This window comes from Lepus europaeus, chromosome 18 (genome assembly GCF_033115175.1).
Source record: "Lepus europaeus isolate LE1 chromosome 18, mLepTim1.pri, whole genome shotgun sequence".
Taxonomy (NCBI): domain Eukaryota; kingdom Metazoa; phylum Chordata; class Mammalia; order Lagomorpha; family Leporidae; genus Lepus; species Lepus europaeus.
Genome location: NC_084844.1, coordinates 34,149,667 through 34,174,594, shown reverse-complemented (window position 1 = coordinate 34,174,594; position 24,928 = coordinate 34,149,667). Strand labels below are relative to the sequence as shown.

General features: G+C 43.1%; 1 protein-coding gene across 2 annotated transcripts; it reads left to right on the top strand.

The window, feature by feature from the left end:
• Window positions 1–85: 85 nt before the first annotated feature.
• On the top strand, window positions 86–20,905 carry SKA2 (spindle and kinetochore associated complex subunit 2). 2 transcript variants are annotated; one of them, XM_062175380.1, is made up of 5 exons: window positions 158–193; window positions 1,277–1,374; window positions 7,806–7,892; window positions 16,072–16,248; window positions 20,599–20,905. In XM_062175380.1, exons 2-5 carry the CDS (start codon window positions 1,327–1,329, stop codon window positions 20,665–20,667), a joined length of 381 nt encoding a protein of 126 aa, XP_062031364.1. In that variant the 5' UTR covers window positions 158–193; window positions 1,277–1,326; the 3' UTR covers window positions 20,668–20,905. The 2 variants fall into 2 exon arrangements, with proteins under 2 accessions (XP_062031365.1, XP_062031364.1); XM_062175381.1 differs by lacking the exon at window positions 1,277–1,374 and having other exon boundaries at window positions 86–193.
• The last annotated feature ends 4,023 nt before the right edge of the window (window positions 20,906–24,928 follow it).

Genomic DNA, 24,928 nt, shown 5'->3' with positions numbered 1-24,928 from the left:
CCGAGGGGCGTTACTCGGTCGCCAATGGGCGGGCGCCGGGGAAACGGAGCAGCCAATGAGTGCGAGATGTTGAGTGACAGCTGTCCAATAGAGACCCTCAGTGCTGGTAAAGCTTCCAGCTTAAGCGCCGCCGCGGTCTGAGGAATGTCAACTATTCAACATGGAGGCGGAGGTCGATAAGCTGGAACTGATGGTGAGTGCAAAGTGAAGGAGTTCTACCGGGTAATTCATTTTTCCTCAGTGGCCTCGAAGGTGGGCCGCGATTTGGAGTGGCCGGAAACTCTGGGTGGCGGAGGCTGGACCGGACTCGAGTTCCCTCCTCCTGCACCGAAGGGAGCCGCCGCCGCCGCCGCCTGGGCTCCTAACCGCCGCGGGGGAAGGGGTTACATCCGGGTAACTCGTGAGGGAAATGGCGGGAGATGCTGAGGGTGCGGGCCTTTGGGATTGCTCGCTCCTTTCCCTTGCTTTTCTGTCCTTCGAGGAGCTGCCCCTGGTGCAGGCAGCATTGTCCTTGTTTCCACTCAGAAGTGGCTGGAATGGTTCCCCCAGAGGCCCCAAGAAGGGGAGAGGTCGTTCACACTCCCAAGAAAGGGCGATGGAGGGTGGGGTGGGGAATAACCTGAGGGGGGAGGGAGGTGCCGGGCTGAGGCGTTCAGGTCTCGAGGACGGGCTGAGACAGCCCGAGAAAGGGTGCTGGACGTGAGTGCCCACCTCGCGAGCGGCCAAGGGAGCCCCCTGGACCCGCTTCTTTTTGGCCCGGAGGTGGCAAGCGTTGGATGAGAGGGGGAGCCCATTCCCGGGGCGCTGACGGGACTGGGTCGGTGGAGGCACCCCGCTTTCGAGGTGCGAAAGTAGGGAGCCGAGCCACCGTCTCGGAAAGTGGCCCCGCTGTTGCCGGCGTGTGTGGCCTGCGAGAGGCCGCCAAGCTGGGGGGACTGTCCTGCTCGTGTTCTTGACGGAGCTGCCCCTCCGCGCTCCCCCTTTATCTCCTCCCTCCGTCCCTGGACCAGCAGCTTGATCGCCCGCGCTTTTTCCTTCGTTCCTCTGTTCAGTCCTGTCCCTCCTACCCTAGCGATTGTTTCAGATCGGGCTGGCCTCGAAAAACGGGGGATTTGGGAGAAGCACCCATCCTTGAGCGCCGGTCTTTTTTGTTTGTTAAAGAAAAACAAGATTACGTGTACTAAGGAAACTTCTTTCTTCTCCATCCAAGACCCGTCGGCCAGCCCCTGGCATTACTGCTTAGGTATCACTTATGCCTGTGCTCTGCTGTCTCCAGGCTGAATCTTGAGTTTCTAACTTCTGCTGTGGAAAGGACATGTACTGGTGATGGAAGAAACGGACACCATCTTCACCCCCCCTGCTACTGCAGAAAATGTGATGCCTTGATGTATCTTCTTTCTTCCAATGTCTTAGCGGATTGAAGTGCCTCTCATACACAAAGTTGATTTGAATGCTTTCAAATTGCTCTTAACATCTTGTGTGTAAATTTTCTTTGTGGAGGGGTTGTGAGGATGGAGACAGGTGGAGGGGGGGAGAAATGGCAGCGAAGAATTTTCCCTAGCTTTCCAAATGAATGAACATTTAGTTCAAAGTTTGTTATTTTTATTGTTACTGTCTTTTTTTTTTTTTTTTTTAACAGCAAGCAAACAAGCTGTGTTAAGTCTTGTAGTTTGATTCTAGCAGCAGACATAAAATGTTGCCCCTCCCATTCTGGTTGCCTCCCTCCAGATGTAGATATGCCTGCTTAAATGTTGGAGGCTTACTGATGCTAATTCTGCTTTTAACAGATATTTTTTCCCCCTCAAATTGGTTGCTTAGCTTTTAAACTTCTTCTGGCCAGTACTCTCACAAGACTTCCTTAGATGAGCAAATTTTATTTTTAGGGAAAGACAATTAAGTAAACATTTTGAAAAAAAAAAAGTAGGATTTAGACAATTATGAAGTAGCCAGGCTTTTAAGTTTTTAAGCGTTGTTTAAATTACTGGGTCATTTTAAAATTCTTTTATGAAGAGAGGAAAAAAGAAAGCAGGTTCTTTGCTTTCTTATATTACTTGCAAGTAAGTTAGTAGCTTTTTTATTTTTCAAGTTATTGGTTTGCTTGCATAATTAAAATGTTTTCAGATCTTTATTTATTGTTTTTATTTAACTACTTTGTGTTGACTAGCTAATAAAAGATCTTGCATTTTCAGATTTGCCATGTACTTTTAGGAAAAAAAGTTATCTGTGAACCAGCTTAGATTCTAAACGTAAGTGATCTCCTGTGCAATCTTCTAATTTTGGGCTTTGCATTACCCAAATAAAGGATTTGCCACAGAACCAGTATTGAATATTTAACAGGTGAAAAGGGCATGAATATTAACTTTGAAAAAAAAGTTCTTATTCTAGTTTTGTAGACAGCCTGATCCTCTTAATTTAATTTTTTTCATGTTTCTTGTTTGTATTAGCTTCTAATTCAGAAAGTTAAATATTTATCTATTAAACATTTGTCTTTAAAACCTGATAGTTGGCTAGCAGATTTAAAAATTGTAATATTTTGAGTTATGTGGCCCAGGAGTTGAGGCCAAGAATCTCATGTTTCAGCTGTTTGGAATTTGAGTCCATTTCTTAGTAGGCTCAGTTCAGCTAAGTAGCTGAACTGAATCATTTAAGGGGAGGTTGGTGGAAATAATGGAAATGTATTTTTGCATCAATCAACATTACTAATGGGGGAATAAGCTCATTGTAGTGTAACCTTTGTTCTCTGACTTTCTTCCCTTCACTTATTGATGGGTATTTGTCTAGTGTCCTTCTTTTGTGGCACCAGTCACTAGTGATTGTACACAAAAGGTAGTGCAATGTGATATGGTGTGATACTATTCTGTTTCTGGATTTACATCTGACTAAGTTTGAAGGGAATGGATATGTTCTTCTCTTATATTTATTTTAGGAGTTAACAGGGATTTTAAAATTTCCTTCCAAAGTATTCAGTTAAGTTGGGCTAATGTTTTCCTGTTTAGAATACATTGATTCCTTGACTGGCTCTTCCATCAGTAAAATCTAGAGGTAAAAAGCCATAAGATTTTAAAAAAAAATTTTTTTTTGGTGTTGTGTTTACAATTCCAGAGTGATAGATTGAGTATACAGAGATTGAGAAACTTATGTTTGCTTTTCTTTGATACTCTTATTCAAAGGACTCATTTTATATGACATTTAACCGATTATCTTGGAGAAGGAGCTAAGAAAATATCACAATAGAAAACAGGAATATTTTTAACACCTTTGCCTTAGTAATTATAGCTGCTTTTGTTACTACTAATCTTAAGGTATTGCTAATATATTAATTACTACTAATAAGGCTTAGGACATATTTACAAACTTCCTTTCTATATCTATGCGTGTATCTGCTTGTATGTTGATTATAGTCATCAGAAAAATATCTCTTTGACATTTAAGTCATACCTGTTTTCCCCCTAAACACTGATACAAACTTTTTTAGGTTTTGAGTGTCTTCCGTCCAAAATAGCATTTTGTTTTCACTGAAGCTTCAACTGATGCAAGATTTTTTTCCCCCTACTTGTTACTGCTAACGAATGCTCTGACTTTATTGCACTACTGTACTTTACAGCTAGCAGTGCAATAGTATTGTCAAAGCATCTGAAAGCAGGATGCACACCATAATTTTTGTTCTTGTTTTACTTCTTCCTTCAGTGTTTGTGAATAATTTATCACAAAACTTTGTTGCTAAAAATCGCTGTATACTTTTATTACCAACAGTGTTTTTCAAGAAAGTCATAATTTAAAAACTTTTAAACTATCTAAAAGCTAAGTACTGTACTGTATTTTGAAACACTGAAAAAATAGTTTTTATATCTTAAGTTGTTATGTTTTGTCTTGTGCTCTGTAATTTGCTTCTTTCTATAACAGATTTGGATGGGTTCTGGCAAATCTTAGGTTTTATCAGGAATTAATAAGTGATGAAAACAATCTCTGCTATTTCTTATGGTAACTTGCTCCAAGTCTTAATTGGTGCTAATTTTGTTTATTGTGTAGAAAATGCTTGAATTTGAAACTTAAAAATAATTGAAAGTTTATTTTTGTTATTATGAGATGTATGAATGCTTCACTTGTTTTTTTTTTCTTTAAATAATGAGTTTTGTGGAGATATAATTTATATACAATAAAACTCACTAATACTAAGTGTGTATTTTGATGAGTTTTGTCAAATGCATACAGTCATGTACTACTACCACAGTCAGGATTTAGAACATTCCATTACCTGAAAATGTTCCTTTGTGCCCCTTTTCAGTCAGCCTCTTCTGAAACTCCTTGGCAACCACTGATCTAGTTTTTCTTCTAGAATTGCCTATAAATTGAATCAGACAGTGTATAGCCTTCTGTGATTGGGTTCTTGCACTAAACTCATTTATGTTGTTGTATGTATGAAGGTACTTCAAAAGTTTGTTAAGGAAATGAAATTAAAGATAAGTTTATTTGGTGCAGAAAAATTGAAATCCATGCATATGAGTGATCTTCAGAAAGTTTGTGATAAAGCTGTACTATGAAAAAAACAATGCAGTGGGGCTGCTTCTGTGGCATAGCAGGTAAAGCCACCACCTGCAGTGCCAGCATCTCATATGGGTGCTGATTGGAGTTCCGGCTGTTCCACTTCCAAACCAGCTCTCTGCTATGGCCTGGGAAAGCAGTAGAAGATGGCCCAAGTGCTTGGGCCTCTCCACCCATGTGGGAGACCTGGAAGAAGCTCCTGCGTCTGATCTGCCCAACTCTGGCTGTTGCAGCCATTTGGGGAGTGAACCAGCGGATGAAACACCTCTCTGCCTCTATCTCTTTGTAACTCTGCCTTTCAAATAAATAAATCTAAGAAAAAACAATGCATGGATTAAATTTTTTTTTCATTCCAAAAGAAACATAATACCATATTCCATGAATTTTTAAAAGGACCTCCCCCTTCCATGTATTAGTATTTGGACTTTTTTTTTTTTTTTTTAAAGATGTATTTATTTATTTGAAAGGCAGAGCAACAGAGAAAGGGAGGGCGGGACAAAGACTTTCCAACTGCTAGTTCATGGCACAAATGGCTGCAACAGTGAGATCTGGACCAGGTAAAAGCCAGGAGCCAGGAACTCCATCTGGTCTCCACATAGGTATCAGGGACCCAGGTCTTTGGGCCATCTTTCATTGCCTTCCCAGTGCATTAGTGGGGAGCTGGGTCAGAAGCAGAGTGGGGTGGTAGTAGTGGTGGTGGTGTTGTGGCATAGCGGGCTAACCTGCCACCTGCAGCACTGGCATCCCATATGGCTGCTGGTTTGAGTCCTGGCTGCTTCACTTATGATCCAGCTCCCTGCTAATGTGCTTGGGAAAGCAGTGGAAGATCTTTCTGTCTCCCTCTCTCTCTTGTAACTCTGTTTCCAGAAACTTAAAAACAGAAATCCATATGTTCTAGCAATTCTACTTCTATGTATATCTGCAAAAGAATTGAAAACAGTCTTAAAGAAATATTTGTATACTCGCATTCATAGGAGCATTATTCCAATAGCAAAAAGGTAGAAGTAACCCAAGTGCCCATCAAGGGATAAAATTGTTTAAAATTGTATATTTTCTCTGAAACATTTTCTTTCTTTTTTTAAAGCTTTATTTATTTATTTGAATTACACAGAGAGAGGAGAGGCAGAGTGAGAGAGGTTTTCCCTCTGATGGTTCACTCCCCAATTGGCCGCAACAGCTGGAGCTGCGCCAATCTGAAGCCAGGAGCTTCTTCCAGGTCTCCCACGCAGGTGCAGGGGCCCAAGAACTTGGGCTGTCCTCTGCTGCTTTCTTAGGCCATAGCAGAGAGCTGGATCGAAGTGGAGCAGCCGGGTCTTGAACCAGCACCCATATGGGATGCCAGCACTTCAGGCCAGGGAGTTAACCCACTGCACCACAGCGCTGTTCCCAAAACATTTTCTTTTTTAAGAAAGCTTTATTAATTTTTGTGAAAGAGATCTTTCATCTGCTGGTTCACTCCACAAATGGCCGCAACTAATTGGGCTAGGCCAGGTTGAAATCAGGAGCCAGGAGCACCATGCCGGGTCTTCCATGTGGGTAGCAGGTGCTATTACTTGGGCTGTCTTCTGCTGATCTTCCCAGGTGCATTAGGAGGTAGCTGGATTGAAAGCATAACAGCTGGGACAGGAACCAGGCTAGGAACTGGCATGCCCTTATGGGATGCTGGCATTGCAGGCAGAGGCTTTATACCCTATGGCACAAGGCTGGCCCCTGAAATATTTTCTAAATAGAAGTGGGTAGATAACTTAAAGGGGTATGGAGATCTGAAATTTAAAAAAAAATTTTTTTTTTTATTTGACAGAGTTATGGACAGAAGAGAGAGACAGAGAGAAAGGTCTTCCTTCGTTTGGTTCACTCCCAAAATGGCTGCTACGGCTAGTGCTACGGCTGGTGCTGCACCGATCTGAACCCAGGAGCCAGGTGCTTCTTCCTGGTTTCCCATACGGGTGCAGGGGCCCAAGCACTTGGGCCATCCTCCACTGCACTCCTGGGCCACAGCAGAGAGCTGGACTGAAAGAGGAGTAACCGGGACTAGAACCCGGCGCCCTATGGGATGCCGGCGCCGTAGGCGGAGGATTAACCTAGTGAGCCACAGTGCCAGCCCCTGAAATTTTGTTTGAAAGCAGTGGTATGAATATAAATATTTAACGGCAAATTCAGAGTGGGGATTGTATTTGGCCATTTCTACCCTGTCAATTCCACCTACCAGCATGATGGTTTTCAGAGTGGAGTTGGGAAGATATGCACAATAGCACATAATATAGTATTCCTACTGTACAGATACAACAGACCTCAAGAATATGGATAATGCTCCTGGGAAAGCAGTGGAAGATTGCCCCAAATATTTGGGTCTGTTCCACCTATGTGGCAGACCTGGATGGAGTTCCTGACTCTTGGTTTCAGCTTGGCCCAGCCCCAGCTGTTATAGCCATTTGGGGAGTGAACCAGCAGATGAAGGATCTCCCTTTCTCTGTGTCACTCTGGCTGTCAAATAATAAATCTTAACAATTTTGGTTTTCTGTTTTAAATTAAAACCACATTTTCCATCAGAGGTTAAAAAAAAAAAAACTGCATAATTGATGACAGTGTTGTGATCCTAGAGAATTCTTTTTTTTTTTTTTTTTTGACAGGCAGAGTGGACAGTGAGAGAGAGACAGAGAGAAAGGTCTTCCTTTGCCATTGGTTCACCCTCCAATGGCCGCCGTGGCTGGCGCACTGCGGCCAGCGCACCGCGTTGATCCAAAGGCAGGAGCCAGGTGCTTCCTCCTGGTCTCCCGTGGGGTGCAGGGCCCAAGCACTTGGGCCATCCTCCACTGCCTTCCCAGGCCACAGCAGAGAGCTGGCCTGGAAGAGGGGCAACCGGGACAGACTCTGGCGCCCCAACCGGGACTAGAACCCAGTGTGCCGGCGCTGCAAGGCGGAGGATTAGCCTATTGAGCCACGCGCCAGCTCTAGAGAATTCTTGAAGTCTTTATTTGCTTAATGTATTAATCTGTGACAGTCCATACTTACTGTCTTAATTTTGGCTTGAAATCTAAGATGCAGAGCAATGACTTTTCAAATATTAACTAGTTTTCAAGTTTTTAAATAGAGCACAAGTATTATGGCTAATGGATGTTTTATATACTTTTTATGTCTAAATTTTCAGAGTATGTTATCACATTATTAAAATACTAAAAAGTGTTAAGTGAAAAGAAGGAATGAAGTGTCATGTTTACTAGTATGGCTTGGTTTACAAAATGATGACTTGTGCTGATCTTTAGTTCCAGAAAGCTGACTCTGATCTGGATTACATTCAGTACAGGCTGGAATATGAAATCAAGGCTAATCATCCTGAATCAGCAGGCGAGGTAATCTACAAAATTAATAAGCTTCTTTAACTGACATTTTATAAAAATGTTTTCTGGATAGTTTGTCTAATACTAATAAATTATAACAATTATTATATTATTACTATGTTAGCTCTCAAAATCTTGTGTTGGAAGCTTAGTCACTGTGTACTGTACAAATTGTGAAATGTGTGGCTACCTTTTTTTCTAACGTTTTATTTGTTTAAAAAACATTTTATTTATTTATTTGAGAGGTAGAGTTACAGAGAAAGGGAAAGAGAATGGTCATTCATCCGCTGATTCACTCCCAAATAGTTGCAACAGCCGGAGCTGAGCCAATACGAAGCCAGGAGCCAGGAGTTTCTTCTGGGTCTCCCACATGGGCACAGGGGCCCAAGGACTTGGGCCACCTTTTACTGCTTTCCCAGGCCATCAGCAGGGAGCTGGATCAAAAGTAAAGCAGCCAGGACTAGAACTGGCGCCTATATGGGATGCCAGCGCCACAAGTGGAGGATTAACCTACTGTGCCACAGTGCCTGCCCCTCTAACCTTTAAAGAAAGAATCATTGGGGCCTGTGCTGTGGCATAGAAGCTCCTGTCTCCTGTCTTTGGATCGGCGCAGCCCCGGCTGTTGTGGCCAACTAGGGAGTGAACCTTCAGATGGAAGACCTCTCTCTCTCTCTGCCTCTCCTTCTCTGTGTAACTCTGACTTTCAAATAAATAAATAAATCTTAAAAGAAACAAAGAATCATTGAGTTCAGAGGTACAAAATTCCGTGAAAGCCTCTGAAATTCCAAATATACCTACCTCTAGGTCAGTGGCCCTTTTAGGGCAGAAGTCCTGGCAGTCATGATATTGTCTGAGGAAGATGATGCTATACCATTAGTTTTTTAAATTTTGTGATATAAACAGTGATTCTTGTGTAAAATTATGTAGTTAGAGTCCAAGTTTAGGTTGATTAGAAGTATCAACTGTGTTTATATGCCACAAAATCATAACTGGAAGTATACATGCACTTGAAAATAAAAGCACACTCTCCAGGCATTGTATGTTTTTTTTTTTTTTTTTAAAGATTTTATTTATTTATTTGACAGAGTTACAGACAGTGAGAGGGAGAGGCAGAGAGAAAGGTCTACCTTCCATTGGTTCACTCCCCACATGGCTGCAACGGCCAGAGCTGCACCCATCCGAAGCCAGGTGCTTCTTCCTGGTCTCCCATGTGGGTGCAGGGGCCCAGGGACTTGGGCCATCTTTTACTGCTTTCCCAGGCCACAGCAGAGAGCTGGATTGGAAGAGGAGCAGCCAGGACTAGAACTGGCGCCCATATGGGATGCCGGCACTGCAGGCGGAGGATTAACCTGCGCCATGGCGCTTGCCCCCAGGCATTGTATGTTAACATTAATTTACCACTTCAATCATTAATATTAACTTCTATAGCACTTGCCAGTAGACTAGAAATATTACAGTGGCAAGTGTTGTGGTTAAGCTACTGCCTACTCTGATATCATCACGTATGGGCACTAATAAGTATGGAAATGTTCAAAAATGATTTTGGTGATACTTGTACAATTCTATGTATATACTGAAAACTATTGAATTGCATACTTTAAAAGGGTGAATTTTATGGTTTATCTAGTGTAGCCCAATAGCCTTTTTTTTTTTTTAAACAGGCAGAGTGGACAGTGAGAGAGAGAGAGAGAGACAGAGAGAAAGGTCTTCCTTTGCTGTTGGTTCACCCTCCAATGGTCGCCATGGCTGGCGTGCTGCGGCCGGCGCACCGCGCTGAGCCGATGGCAGGAGCCAGGTACTTATCCTGGTCTCCCATGGGGTGCAGGGCCCAAGCACTTGGGCCATCCTCCACTGCACTCCCTGGCCACAGCAGAGAGCTGGCCTGGAAGAGGGGCAACTGGGACAGAATCCGAAGCCCCGACCGGGACTAGAACCCAGTGTGCCGGCGCCGCAGGCAGAGGATTAGTCTGTTGAGCCACGGCGCTGGCCCAATAGCCTTTTTTAAAGATTTATTTATTTATTTTTGAAAATCAGGGTTATAGAGAGGGAGATAGAGATCTTTCATCCTCTGGTTCACTCCCAAATGACCATAGTGGCTGGAGCTGGGCCAGGCTGAAGCCAGAAGCCAGGAGCTTCTTCCAGGTCTCCCACATGGGTGTGGGGGTCTAAGTACTTGGGCCATCTGCTGCTTTCTCAGGCCATTAGTAGGGAGCTGAACTGGAAGTGGAACTCCCAGGCCACAAACCATCGCCCATATGGGATGCCTGTACTGCAGGTGGTGGTTTTTTCTGTTATACCACCACAGCAGCTGCAGACCACCAGACTTTTCTAAAGCAGTTAAACCATTTTCCATTATTGTTTAAAAAAAATTGTGGTAAATATATTATCAGGAATCTAGCATCTGGAGCCGAGGGTGGGTATCCAGCCTAGGCATGTTGATATGGGTGATAGGGGATGCAGGCGTCTTAACTAGCACCAGTATATATGTTTTTTTAATGAAAGTTTTGAGGAGAGCCTGGTCTATTTTTTTAAGATTTATTTATTTATTATTTGAAAGGTAGAGTTAGAGGCAGAGGCAGAGTTAGAAAGAGGCAGAGGCAGAGAGAGAGGTCTTCCGTCCACTGGTTCACTCCCCAAATTTTTTAAAGATTTATTTATTTATTATTTGAAAGGCAGAGTTAGAGGTCTCCCATGTGGATGCAGTGGCCCAAGGATGTTGACTGTCTTCTACTGCTTTCCCAGGCTATCAGCAGAGAGCTGGATTAGAAATGGAGCAGCTGGGACTCGAGCGTTTACCCACATGGGATACCAACACAGCAGGCAGAGATTTAACCTAGTTTGCCATAGCCAGTGCACCAGGTGGAGGTTTAACCAAGTATGCCACAGCGCCAGCCCTGGTAATAAATATTAATTGAACATTACTATATGGCAACCACTTTGGAGAGTGTGTTATATACTCATACCCACATGTTACATACATATACTTTTGTTTAGCTGTATTTCCTCATTCCAGAACCGTTTATGATTTGGAGGTGTCAGTCACTCTGCATAAAAGTCAATAGTTTTTTAAAATATTCATTTATTTATTTGAAAGGCATAGTGACAGAAAAAGAGAGAGATCTTCCATTTGCTGCATCTTTCCCCAAGTGGCTACAACAGTCAGATCTGTGTCAGGTGGAAGATGATCCAAGTCCTTGGGCCCCTGCACCCACATGGGGGACCAGATGAACCTCCTGGCTGTTGCGGCCATGTAGGGAGTGAACTAGGGGTTGGAAACTCTCTCTCTCTCTTTCTCTCTCTCTCTCTTTCTTTCTCTGTACCTTTGGCTTTCCAATAAATAGATAAATATTTTTAAAAAGGTTCAGTTTAAGAAGATGGAACAGGAAAGAATTAAAGAAAGGCTGAAGAGTCAAAGATTATATGCCGTATAGTAAGATTGATCCTTTTTTTTTCTTTTTAAAGATTTATTTTTATTTATTTGAAAGCTAGAGTTGGGGCCGGTGCTGTGGCTCAGCGGGTTAATGCCCTGGCCTGAAGTGCCGGCATCCTATATGAGTGACGGTTCTAGTGCCCTGCTGCTCCTCTTCTGATCCAGCTCTCTGCTATGGCCTGGGAAAGCAGTAGAAGATGGTCCAAGTCCTTGGGCCCCTGCACCCACGTGGGAGACCCGGAAGAAGCTCCTGGGTTTGGATCAGCGCAGTTCAGCTGTTGCGGCCATCTGGGGAGTGAACCAGCGGATGGAAGACTCTCTCTCTCTCTGTCTCTACCTTTCTCTGAAACTTTTTTTTTTTAAAGATTTATTTATTTGAAAGACTGAGTTACAGTCTCCCCAAACAGCCGCAATGGTTAGACCTGAACCAATCCGAAGCCAGGATCCAGGAGCTTTTTCCAGCGTTCCCATGTGGGTGCAGGGGCCCAAGCTTTTAGGCCATCTTCTACTGCTTTCCCAGGCCATAGCAGAGAGCTGGATACGAAGAGGAGCAACCGGGATTAGTACTGGGGCCCATATGGAATGCTGGCGCTTTAGTCTGGGGCTTTCACCCACTGCACCACAGTGCCAGCCCCAAACTTGATATTTTGATTGTTTCAAATAATTTGGTAAAGGATATGAGTCTATGGGGTGTTAAACTGAGGAATAATACCATAGGTTTACAAAGCTTGGTGACAAATTTGAAGTGAGAAAAATGAAATTGTAGTGGGTATTGTGGTGCAATGGGTTAGCCATTGCATGCAAACCCTGCATACCATATGGAAGTGTCAGTTCATGTCCTTGCTCCTGCGCTTCCAATCCATCTTCCTTGGGAAGGCAGGTGGCCTGGGTGCTTGGGTACCTGCCACCCACATGGGAGACTTAAGGGAAGTTCTGGGCTCCTCGCTTTGGTCTGCTCCAGCCGTGGCTACTGCAGGATCTAGGGGAGTGGAACAGCAGATGGAGGATCTCTCTGTTACTCCTTCCTTCTCTGTCACTCTGGATCTCAAATAATTTTTTTTTTTTTTTTACAGGTAGAGTGGATAGTGAGAGAGAGAGAGAGACAGAGAGAAAGGTCTTCCTTTTTGCCGTTGGTTCACCCTCCAATGGCCACTGCGGCTGGCGCATCTCGCTGATCTGAAGCCAGGAGCCAGGTGCTTCTCCTGGTCTCCCATGCGGGTGCAGGGCCCAAGCACTTGGGCCATCCTCCACTGCCTTCCCGGGCCATAGCAGAGAGCTGGCCTGGAAGAGGGGCAACCGGGATAGAATCCGGCGCCCCAACCGGGACTAGAACCCGGTGTGCCAGCGCCGCAAGGTGGAGGATTAGCCTGTTAAGCCACGGCGCCGGCCTCAAATAAATATTTTTTAAAAAGACTTATTTATTGGGGCTGGTACTGTGGCACAGTAGGTTAATCCGTTGCCTGTGTTGCCAGCATCTGTTATAGATGCTGGTTCTAGTCCCGGCTGGTTCTCTTCCGATCCAGTTTTCTGCTGTGGCCTGGGAAAGCAGTGGAAGATGGTGCAAGTGCTTGGGCCCCTGCATGCACGCGGGAGACCCGGAAGAAGCTCCTTTGGATCTGCCCAGCTCTGGCCATTGTAGCCATTTGGAGAGTGAACTAGCGGATGGAAGATTTCTGTCTGTCTGTCTGTCTGTCTATCTCTCTCTCTGCCTCTCCCTCTCTCTCTCCCTCTCGCTGTCTGTAACTCTACCTCTCAAATAAAGAAATAAATTTTTTTGAAGACATTCATTTATTTGAAAGGCTGAGTTAGAGAGAGAGAGAGGGAGAGCCAATGGCTGCAATGGCCGGAGCTAGGCCGAACCGAAGCCAGGAGCCAGGAGCTTCTTCCAGGTCTCCCATTTTGGTGCAGGGGCCCAAGGACTTGGGCCATCTTCCACTGCTTTCCTAGGCCATCAGCAGAGAGCAGGATTGGAAGTGGAGCAGCCGAGACTCGAACCAGCACCTATATGGGATGCTGGTGCTGCAGGTGGAGGTTAACCTATATGCCATATCTCTGAATAAATACATTTTAAAAAAAGATTTAATTATTTATTTCAAAGGCATAGTTACAAGCTGTAGCCAGGAATTTCTTCTGGGTCTCCCATGTGGTAGCAGCGGCCCAAGGACTTGGGCCATCTTCTACTGTTTTCCCAGGCCACAGCAGAGAGCTGGATTCGAAGTAGAGCAGCCGGGTTTCGAACCAGCGCCCATATGGGATGACGGGACTGCAGGTGGCGGCTTTAACCCTCTATGCCACAGCACCGGCCCCCTTATAAATAAATTTTAAAAAATGAAACTGGGGGGCTGGCACTGTGACACAGCAGATTAAGCAGCAGCCTGCAGCACTGTCATCCTGTGTGGGCTCCGGTTAGAGTCTTGGCTGATCCAGTTCTGATCCTGCTCCCTGCTAATACTCCTGGGAAAGCAGTGGAAATATGGCCCATGTTCCTAGGCCCTTGCATCCACATGGGAGCCCTGGAAGAAGCCTCTGGCTCCTGGTTTCAGCCTGGCCTATCCCCATTTGTTACAGCCATTTGGGAAATGATCCAGAGGATAGAGGACCTCTCTCTCTGTCTCTCCTCCTCTTTATCTTTGCCTTTCAAATAAATAAATTAATATTTTTTAAATACTTTTTTATTATTTTTATTTATTTATTTATTTTTAAAATTTTTGACAGGCAGAGTGGATAGTGAGAGAGAGAGACAGAGAGAAAGGTCTTCCTTTTTGCCATTGGTTCACCCTCCAATGGCCGCTGTGGCCGGCGCATCTCGCTGATCCGAAGCCAGGAGCCAGGTGCTTCTCCTGGTCTCCCATGCGGGTGCAGGGAACAAGGACTTGGGCCATCCTCCACTGCCTTCCCGGGCCATAGCAGAGAGCTGGCCTGGAAGAGGGGCAACCGGGATAGAATCCAGCACCCCAACCAGGACTAGAACCCTGTGTGCCGGCGCCGCAAGGCGGAGGATTAGCCTGTTGAGCCACGGCACTGGCCATAAATTAATATTTTTAAAAAAATGAAATTTGTTTTTCAGTGACAACAGAATCAAGATAAGGAGTTAATTTTACCACCACCATCCCTCTCCCAGTATAGGGACAGGAGGACATGGTCTGAGTATCTGTGTCTTTGTGTATTTAAATTTTTTTTTTTTTTTATTTGAGGCATAGAGGCAGGCAGATAGAACTCACATCAGCTAAAGCTGAGCCAGGCCAAATCCAAGAGTTAGGAGCCGGGAAGTGAGTTCAAATATCCCACGTGAGTGGCAGAGAACCAACTTCTTGAACCAACTGGCTGTTTCCCAGGGTACACATTTGCAGAAAGCTGGAATAAGGAGTGGATCTAGGACTCTATCCCAGGGACTTCAATATGGGATGCAAATGTCCCAACTGGTGTTTCAACTTTAAGGCCAAATGCCTGCCTAATGTATGTTTTTCAAGTCTTTATAGAGAGAGATTTAAATAATGTTGAAGGCCGGTGCCGTGGCTTAACAGGCTAATCCTCCATCTTGCGGTGCCGGCACACCCGGTTCTAGTCCCGGTTGGGGTGCCGGATTCTATCCCGGTTGCCCCTCTTCCAGGCCAGCTCTCTGCTATGGCCCGGGAAGGCAGTGGAGGATGGCCCAAGTGCTTGGGCCCTGCACCCGCATGGGAGACCAGGAGAAGCACCTGGCTCCTGGCTTCAGATCAGCGAGATGCGCTGGCCGCGGCGGCCATTGGAGGGTGAACCAACGGCAAAAAGGAAGACCTTTCTCTCTGTCTCTCTCTCTCTCACTATCCACTCTGCCTGTCGGAAAAGAGAAAAAAAATGTTGAAATACAGGAAATTTAAAGTTACAGAGAATATGGGGAAGAAACAATAGTGGTATTGTTAGACTTTGAATAAAGATGAGAATGTTCATAGGTGTTTTCATTTGGGGATGAATAGCCAAAAATGGAGTCTCTTCTGGATGGTTTCTGTCTTCCTGGCATAGAAGTTGGTGAGGTAGGTAATGTGCCAAGAACAAACAGATGGGTATTGGAGGGAGTGGTAAAAAATTGGAATAGCCAGAAACCATCAGGGAATAAAAAATTACAGTATTAAAAAGAAAAAAAAATTACAGTATTATGTGGCAGAAAGAATACAATTGAAATATCTTATGGAATAGTAGCTAGATAGTAGAATGAATATTGATATTAGATATTGATGATTAGAATGAATATTAGATATGTCATTAGAAAATGAATTTGAAAAATCATTGTAAGGTAGAGTTCGTATTTTGCATTTTGTAAGTATGTAAATAAATTGGAATTTTTACATGCTTTATCCCTAATATAGTATATTTTATAAGTGTTTTGAAGTTGTATTATTTTAAAGAACAAGTCAAATAGTATCTGATATTCTTCTGGATAGTATTTACAAAATTCAATTGTAGAAATAATATATAATAAATGATTGTGAACTGTATGTCAAATCTGAGATATCTAATGTGTCTTTGGTCTTTAATATTTCTCATTATTTTTGTGGGTTATTTCTGTTCTCAGGCTAGAAATTCATTGACAATAGAACCTAAATCTTAAATTTCCTTGTTCCTGCATCTCCCATCCTTTGTTTTACAGTTTCATAATTAAGTACTCAGCAGTGTTCAATTAAATGGATGATAGAATATGTTGTATATATTTTAATTCTTAAAAAGTTTTAAGTTTTCCTTCCCATGATTTAATATACATAATTAACTTTTTTCTTGATATAGAAAAATCCAGTTACACTCTTAAAGGAAATGTCAGCGATAAAGTCTCGATATCAAACTTTGTATGCACGCTTTAAACCAATTGCTGCTGAGCAGAAAGAGACTAAAAACCGCATTTGTGCTACTATGAATAAGACTATGACCATGATACAAGAACTCCAAAAGCAAACAGACTTGGAGGTAATGTTGATAAGTTGGATTTGTTTAGTTTTAGATTTTAGTGCTGCTTTGAAAGGTAAACCCCTAGCAATTGGTATTTTGAAACTCAGTACTCAGTTTGGATTATTGAAAAGAATGAGATGTCTCCGTGTCTCATATGTGTCGATCCAAAGCCAGGAGCTAGGAGCCACGTGGGTGCAGGGGCCCAAGGACTTGGACCATCTTCTACTGCTTTCCCAGCCTATAGCAGAGAGCTGGACAGGAAGTGGAGCAGCCCAGTCTCAAACCGGCGCCCATATGGGATGCCAGCGCTTCAGGCCAGGGCATTAACCCACTGTGTCACAGCGCCAGCCCCCGATCCACCTCTCTGTTAAAAGCAGTGGAAGATTGGCCAGCCCTGTGGCTCAATAGGCTAATCCTCCACCTGCAGCGCCGGCACCCGAGGTTCTAGTCCCGGTCGTGGCGCCGGATTCTGTCCCAGTTGCTCCTCTTCCAGTCCATCTCTCTGCTATGGCCCGGGAGTGCAGTGGAGGATGGCCCAAGTCCTTGGCTCTGCACCTGCATGGGAGACCAGGAGAAGCACCTGGCTCCTGGCTTCGGGTCAGCGCAGTGCGCCGGCCCCAGTGGCCATTGGAAGGGTGAGCCAACGGAAAAGGAAGACCTTTCTCTCTGTCTCTCTCATTGTCCACTCTGCCTGTCAAAAAAAAAAAAAAAAAAAAAAAAGAAAGAAAGAAAAGAAAAAGCAGTGGAAGATGGCCCAAGTGATGGACCCCTGCACCCGCATGGGAGACTCTGAGGAAGCTCCTGGCTCCTGGCTCCTGGCTCCGGATCGGCTGAGCTCTGGCCATTGCTGCCTTTTAGCGTATGGAAAACCTCTCTCTCTCTCTGCCTTTCTCTGCCTCTGCCTCTTTGTACAAATAAATAAGTAAATCTTAAAAAAATAAAATGGACTTTAAAATTATTTTGGGACTATTAACTAACCAAAAAAAAAAAAAAAAAAAAAAGAAAAAGCAAAAGTCTGCTTAGGGAGAATGGCACCTTGTTTATAAATAACAGAAAGTAAAACTGTTCAGGTATTATCTTGTTATAATCTTTATCAAGGAGAATAGTTTTTTCATTTGGAAGGGTAGAAAATGTATGGGAATTGGTAGTACTCAAAAAGAACACCTGATAATATTAAATAATAAATAGGAGCTGAGAATAGGAAAAGTGGTAGGAAAGAGGGAATTCATATTTGTTTCTTCCTCTTAGCTGATATTAAAAATAATTATAAAGGTGACCACCAAATGGAGAAAAAAAAAAAGGACTAAAATTACACTGAAAGAAAAAAAAAATCAAATTCCAAAACAATACTATGACAATAAATAGAAAAAAGAGATTAAAAGAACGTATAATATCCCAATGATGGCACCAAAACATTTGTGTTAGAGAAGAAAAACTTCTATAATCTTTGGGCTAATGAATCAGCCTTAATCTGTGGAAAAAATTCTTTGAGGATTTATTAAACAAACAGATGATCTAAAAAGTCTTGCACAGTGATCACAAGGAATAATATGGATTCACTGAGAACAAGCAAGTCTTACCAGAATAACATACTTTCCCTTTTTTGGAGTAAAAGAGAGAAATTCTGTTTGACTTGTATAAAGTATAGTTGGTTTTTATTTTATTCATATGAACATGTCGGGCAAATGGCAGTTGATGGTGAAACCAGCTGCATATCAAAATCACAGAATCTGGAATTCCTTTTTTTTAAAAAATTTTTTTTGACAGGCAGATTTAGACAATGTGAGAGAGAGGAAAAGGTCTTCCTTCTGTTGGTTCACCCCCTAAATAGCCGCTACGGCTTAGCGCTGCGCTGATCCGAAGCCAGGAGCCAGGTGCTTCCTCCTGGTCTCCCATGCAGGTGCAGGGCCCAAGCACTTGGGCCATCCTCCACTCCCCTCCTGGGCCACAGCAGAGAGCTGGACTGGAAGAGGAGCAACCGGGACAGAACCGGCGCCCCAACTAGGACTAGAACCCGGAGTGCCGGCACCGCAGTGGAGGATTAGCCACGTGAGCCGCAGTGCTGGCCTAAAATTTTTTTTTAATGTTTACTTATTTATTTGAAAGTCAGGGTGACAGAGAGAGGGAGGGATATAGAGAAATCTTCCGTTTGATGGGTCATTCCCTAAAGAGCCCCAACAACCAGGGCTGGACGAGGTTGAAACCAGGAGCCAAGAACTTCATCCTTGTCTCCCACACACGTGGCAGGGGCCCAAACATTTGTACCATCATCTGCTGCCTTCCCGGGCACATTAGCAGAATTCTGGATTGGAAGTGCAGTTGCTGGGACTTGAACTGGGTCTCTGATATAGGATGCTGGCATCACAAGCAGCAGCTTAACTCACTTCAGCACAATGCCAGCCCCTGCAATTGTTTTAGAACTAGGCTGTCCAAGAGCCGCATGTGACTATATAAATAGATTTAAAGAAATTAAATAAAATTGAAAAGTCAGTTCTTCATCTACTGATTGCGTAGTGCAGATATAGAATATTTCCAGCATGATGGAAAATTTTATTGGACAGCACTGCCCCACAGATTCTGATTCTGTAGGTCTGGTGTGTTCCAGATTTGGCAGTCTCTCTAGAGATGACCTATATAGTTAGGCAGATTAGTAACTAGAGTGATTTTTGGGTTGTACTTTCTGTTATTTCCCCACATAACCCTTTGTTTCAGCCAGCTTGTTGGTGTTCTGGGAAAATCCTTTACAAATGCCTTTAGCTTCCCTTCTTTCTGCTTTTATACTTTCCTGCTTTTGGTTGATACTGTTGGCTGGCTGTTTTATTTATTTATATTTTTTAGCATCTGTTACCTTTCCTGCCTACCATAGTGTTTTATTGAGATATGTGTCATTCCTCACAATCATGTGCTTGAGGTGAAGGTGGGCCTACCCTTATCTCCAGAGATGTACTCCATTAGCAAGGGGTATGGATTTTCCTTTCGCTAACAGTGGTTAAGGAATGAGTTTGTTACTCAAATGACATGTGAGGAGGGAAAATTTGAAGTAGGTAATTAGGAAGTTTCCTCACTGGAGAGAACCTTAGGCAGAGAAAACTGCTTTTTTTCTTCTGCATATATTTTTTAAAGATTTATTTTTATTTATTTGAAAGTCAGAGTTATAGAAAGAGGTAGAGAGAGAGAGAGAGGTCTTCCATCCCCTGATCTACTCCCCAGATGGCTGCAACGGCCGGAGCTACACCGATCTGAAGCCAGGAGCCAGGAGTTTCCTCTGGGTCTCCCATGCGGGTGCAGGGGCCCAAGGATTTGGGCCATCTTCCATTGCTATCCAGGCCATAGCAGAGAGCTGGATCGAAGAGGAGCAGCTGGGACTAGAACTGGCACCCATATGGGATGCCTAGGCTTCAGGCCAGGGTGTTAACCTGTTGCGCCACAGCGCCGGCCCCTGGATATTTTATATAGTTGTGTACCTAGCATTTTTAGAGCCATTTTGTTAGTTTGAGAGTCAAGCCATCCTCAAGGACAGTCAGCTGTGAGATGGAAAAACTGATGAGTTCCTTGTGTTGTTAAGCTGCTGAATGAGTCAGCCTTGAAGTCTGTCTTCTGAAATTATTGTGTAATGTTCATAAATTTTACTTATCTATTTTGAAATGTTTCTATTTGCAGCTAAACGCATTTTATTTATTCTTCAAAATTTAGTCCAAGTCTCCACTTCTTTGAGCAAATTTCCAGACAGTTTTTGTTCACATCTCTTCCTCAAAAATACTTTTAGAATATGGCATCCAAAGAGGACTTCTTTGTTCTGTACAGTCCTTAAATTGTCTGATTTCTTGGTCTTGTTTAAGTGCAAGTTCTTTGGAAACTTAGACATCATAGGACCTTACATATGGATACTCAAATATCTATTCTTTCCCTTTCCCTTCCTAAATTTATGATTACATGTATAGAATAAGCTTATGGGGGCTGGCGCTGTGGCGCAACAGGTTAAAGCCCTGGCCTGAAGCGCCGGCATCTCATATGGGCGCCAGTTCTAGTCCCGGGTGTTCCTCTTCCAATCCAGCTCTCTGCTATGGCCTAGGCTAGCAATAGAAGATGGCCCAAGTGCTTTGGCCCCTGCACCTCCGTGGGAGACCTGGAAGAAATTCCTGGCTTTGAATCTGCGCAGCTCCAGTCCTGGTGGCCATTTGGGGAGTGAACCAGTGGATGGAAGACCTCTCTGTCTCTACCTCTCTCTTTAGCTCTGTCTTTCAAATAAATAAAATAAATATTAAAAAAATAAGGTTATGGAACATTTATTGGTATAATGAACGAGAATTTAACTACTTCAGTACTCTTTAAAGGATCTTGAAATAAAGATTTTCATTTGTTTTTTAGCTGTCACCACTGACTGAAGAAGAGAAAACTGCAGCAGAGCAATTAAAATCTCACATGCCAGACCCATGAAGAAATAGAATTGCAAAAGAGAATTTGAATGGAGAAGCGATCAATTCCAAAGAAATTTAGGAAAATACCTTGTTAACACTTAGCTTCCAGATTTGGGGGCTGGTGAAGGAGAAAGAGGTTTGGCTTGAGTGTTTGGATAATGATGGTTTCCAAATGAGAGGAAATAAGAAAGGCAGATATTATATGAATGATGTTCAGTCAGAATGATGGAATGTGAATAAAGGATTTTAGAAACACATACACACACACACACACACAATCTTGTAATTTCAGGTAAAGGTGTCACTTAACACTGTTTTGCATCTGTTTGCTTTTTGTATAGTTAATAAAATGTTCTGACCTATCATAAAAAGGAATATTTATATACATTTTGGTTATTCAAAATGTAAAAGAGCATGCTATAGTAATTAAAAGAGAGGCAAAATGTTTGTACTAAATGAATACTTCAAAATATTAATGGGAAATGAAATTAAAAGGTAAGTTTATTTTGTTGTAAAAATTGATATCTATGCACAGTTTTTTATAATATATATTTTCTTTTTTTTTTAATTTTTTTTTTTTTTTAATTTTTTAGACAGGCAGAGTGGACAGTGAGAGAGAGAGACAGAGAGAAGGATCTTCCTTTTGCCGTTGGTTCACCCTCCAATGGCCGCCGCGGCTGGCGTGCTGCGGCCAGCGCACCGCGCTGATCCGATGGCAGGAGCCAGGTGCTTCTCCTGGTCTCCCATGGGGTGCAGGGCCCAAGCACTTGGGCCATCCTCCTCTGCACTCCCTGGCCACAGCAGAGAGCTGGCCTGGAAGAGGGGCAACCGGACAGAATCCGGAGCCCCGACCGGGACTAGAACCCTGTGTGCCGGTGCCGCAAGGCGGAGGATTAGCCTGTTGAGCCACGGCGCCGGCCTATAATATACATTTTCCACAAATATTTTGAAATTCCCCCTTTACATATATTGGTATATAATTTCATTTTGAAAATGTTGATTGCATATATGGTCACATTATTGGTGGGAGTGCCAGAATGTGACTTGTGGTCTGCCACAAAACCTAGCTGAAGTAATAAACTGGCTTCTCTGTGATGACCTTACATTTTCCCCCTGAACCTTCCGCCTGCTAATGCTCAGCAGCGTGAGCTAGCTTTCAAAAGCTATTTTAGATCGTCCCTGTTGTATTTCAGTAATACCTTTGTTCTCTGTTAGCCTATATTATTATAATTGTTCTTTCTCTATGAAAACATACAAATGAAATTAGAGGAGCATTTTTCTGCTGTTTGTCAGTTTTTGTGTGTATATGTATTTCAGTCTCCCTACTTATTATTTATTTATTTATTTTTAAAGATTTATTTTATTTATTTGAAAGAGTTATAGAGAGAGGTAAAGATAGAGAGAGATAGGTCTTCCATTCGTTGGTTCACTCCCTAACTGGCCGCAATGGCCGGAGCTGCACTGATCCAAAGCCAGAAGCCAGGAGCCTCTTCTGGGTCTCTGACATGGGTGCAGGGACCCAAGGACTTGGGCCATTTTCTGCTGCTTTTCTAGGCCATAACAGAGAGCTGGATCGGAAGAGGAACAGCCAAGACTAGAAGCAGCAGCCATATGGATGCTGGCGCTTCAGGCCAGGGCTTTAACCCACTGCGCCACAGTGCCGACCCCTTCCTATTTATTTTTAAATGATTATTGGCAATAAGGTAATTGCCTAAAATAGAGACAGATCCTGAAAGAAATGAATAGCAATACACACATATATCTGGCTAATAGTAGGTGAAAAGGGAAGTCTTTTTTTTTTTTTTTTTTTTGACAGCTAGAGCTAGACAGTGAGAGAAAGACAGAGAGAAAGGTCCTCCCTCCGTTGGTTCACCCCCCAGATGGCCGCCACAGCCAGAATTATGCCAATCCAAAGCCAGGAGCCAGACACCTCTTGATTTATCTGTCCAATAAGAGATTAAGGTGCCAATGAATTGTTACTGTAGTATTCTGGAAAATGCTGAAGCTATACTAAAGTGTAGAGGGAAAAAGTATTGCAATTCTGTAGTTAAGATTTGGTTTTGGAATTATACCTAAGATTTAAGTACAGTAGTCTTATCTGCAATTTTCCTTGCCATTGTTTGTTATCTAGGAAATATTAAATGGAGAATTCTAGAAATAAGTCTGCTGTTTTAAATTGTGCACCATTCTAAGCAGCATGATAAGATCTTGTGCCGTTCTGCTTCATCCCTTTATCCAGCATATCCGTGCTGTTTACACTACCTGTCTATTAGTCCCAGTTTCTGTCCTGGTTATCAGGTTGACTGTTACTATTATAATATCTAATTTGCACTAGTAAGTGATCTCCAGAGTGATAGAATAGAACATGTGTAGACAAATAATGGATTTACTAGTGGAATTGGCTCATGAGATTATGGCAGTTGAGGAGTTCCACAACAGGTTGTCTGTATACTGAAGACATTGGGATGTCACAGCACACCTCAGTCCAAATCTGAAGCCTTCAGGACCAGAGAATCCAATGGTGTAACTCTTTAGTAAAAGGCGAAAGATTTATATGATCTAAAGAGAAACCAGAGTAATGGTGTAACTCTTAGCCCAAGGCCTAAAGCCTGAGAACCTAAGAGGCTGTTGGTATAAATCCTGGATTCCAGAGAATGGAAAGTTTAGAGTCCCGATGTCCAAAGCAGCAGAACAGTCTATCCCAGCTCTTGGGGAAGAAAGACCAATTCACCTTATGTGTTTGTTCAATGGAGGAGCTCAGCTGATTGGATAGTGCCCATCCACACTGATAGAAGATCTTCCCCTCAGTCCACTCATTCACATACTGATCTCTTCTGGAGACACCCTTACTCTAGGTATTCCTTAATCCAGTCAAGTTGACACCTAAAATTAACCATCACAGCTGGGCTGCAATGCTGTATGGCATATAGAAAAAAAAAATCTATATAGTGAGACAGGCATTTATTCTAGTGGTTAAGGTGTCTTTTTATCATATTGGAGTGCCTGGATTTGACACTTGGCTCTAGCTACTGACTCTTGTTAATTCAGAGCCTGGAAGGCAGCAGTAATGAATGGCTCGGGTTTTTGGGTTCTTGCCATTAACATGGAAGATTTGGATTGAGTTCCCAGCTCCGGGTTTCTATCTGGCCCAGTACAAACCATTGTGGGTATTTGAGGACTAAATTAGCAGGTAGGAGCTCTGTCTTTTCTTCTCAAATTAAAACACAAGGGGCCTGTCTTGCCATGCAGTGTGTTAAGCCACCATTTGTAATGCCAGCAGCATCCTATGCTGGTTTGAGTCTTGGCTGCTCCACTTCTGATTCAGCTCCTTGCTAGTGTGCCTTGGAAGGCAGAGGAAGATGACCCAAGTCCTTGGGTCCCTGCCACCCATGTGGGAGACTTGGATGGAGTTCATGGCTCCTAAATTTGACCTTACTCAGCCTCAGCCATTGCAGCTTTTCAGGGAGTGAACCAGTGGTTGAAAGTTCTGCCTCTCCCTCTCTGTCTCTGTAACTCTTTCAAATAAATAAATAAATCCCAACAAAAGACAATAAGTAGGATTTGTTATTTGTGGTTTCACGTCCATTAGGGAGTTTTGTACTTTATCTCCTCTGGATAAGGGTGAATGACTGTAGTAGTTTTTATTATTAGTTTTTGTTTGGAGCCTACCAGCTCTTTTATTCCAGTTCTTTACAGTTTATAATAGCTTTTTGTGAACTATAGTCAGTCCACTGTGCTGTGGAATACTAGAATCTTACCTTGAAGAAATGTTATTTTTATTTATCTGAAAGGTAGAAAGAGGTAAAGTTTCCATCCACTGGTTCCCTCCCCAAATGCCTACAACAGTTGGGGCCAAAAATTCCACCCAGGACTCACACATAGGTGACAGGGGTCCAAGTATTTAAACCATCATTTGCTGCCTCCCAGGATATGCATTAGCAGGAAGCTGGATTGGAAGTGGAGAAGCTGAGACTCAATCTAGGCATTTCTATGTGAGTTGTGAACATCTGCAGCAGGGGCTTAACCCAGTGTGCCCCAGTGCCTGACCTTAGGATCTATTACTTGTATCTGTGTGTTGTGCTCCTTTTGAAATCTCCTTCCCTTCTAAGCCTGTAATAATCCCTGTTTTGAATTCTGATTGACTTTTTCTAAAAAGCTTCTACATATAACAGAAAACATATTGTATGTAGGTTTTAAATTCTAGCTGTGACTGAGCAAGTCACAAATATATGCATCAGTATGGCTGGGAGAACAAAATATTTAGCACAAGATTTGGTATT

Excerpts from the sequence above, each read along its gene's own strand:
- SKA2 (XM_062175380.1), top strand. The coding sequence starts at position 1,327 with ATGGAAGAAACGGACACCATCTTCACCCCCCCTGCTACTGCAGAAAAT. Across the intron at positions 7,893-16,071 it reads ATCCTGAATCAGCAGGCGAG|AAAAATCCAGTTACACTCTT; the intron begins GTAATCTACAAA and ends TTCTTGATATAG. Across the intron at positions 16,249-20,598 it reads AAAAGCAAACAGACTTGGAG|CTGTCACCACTGACTGAAGA; the intron begins GTAATGTTGATA and ends TTTGTTTTTTAG.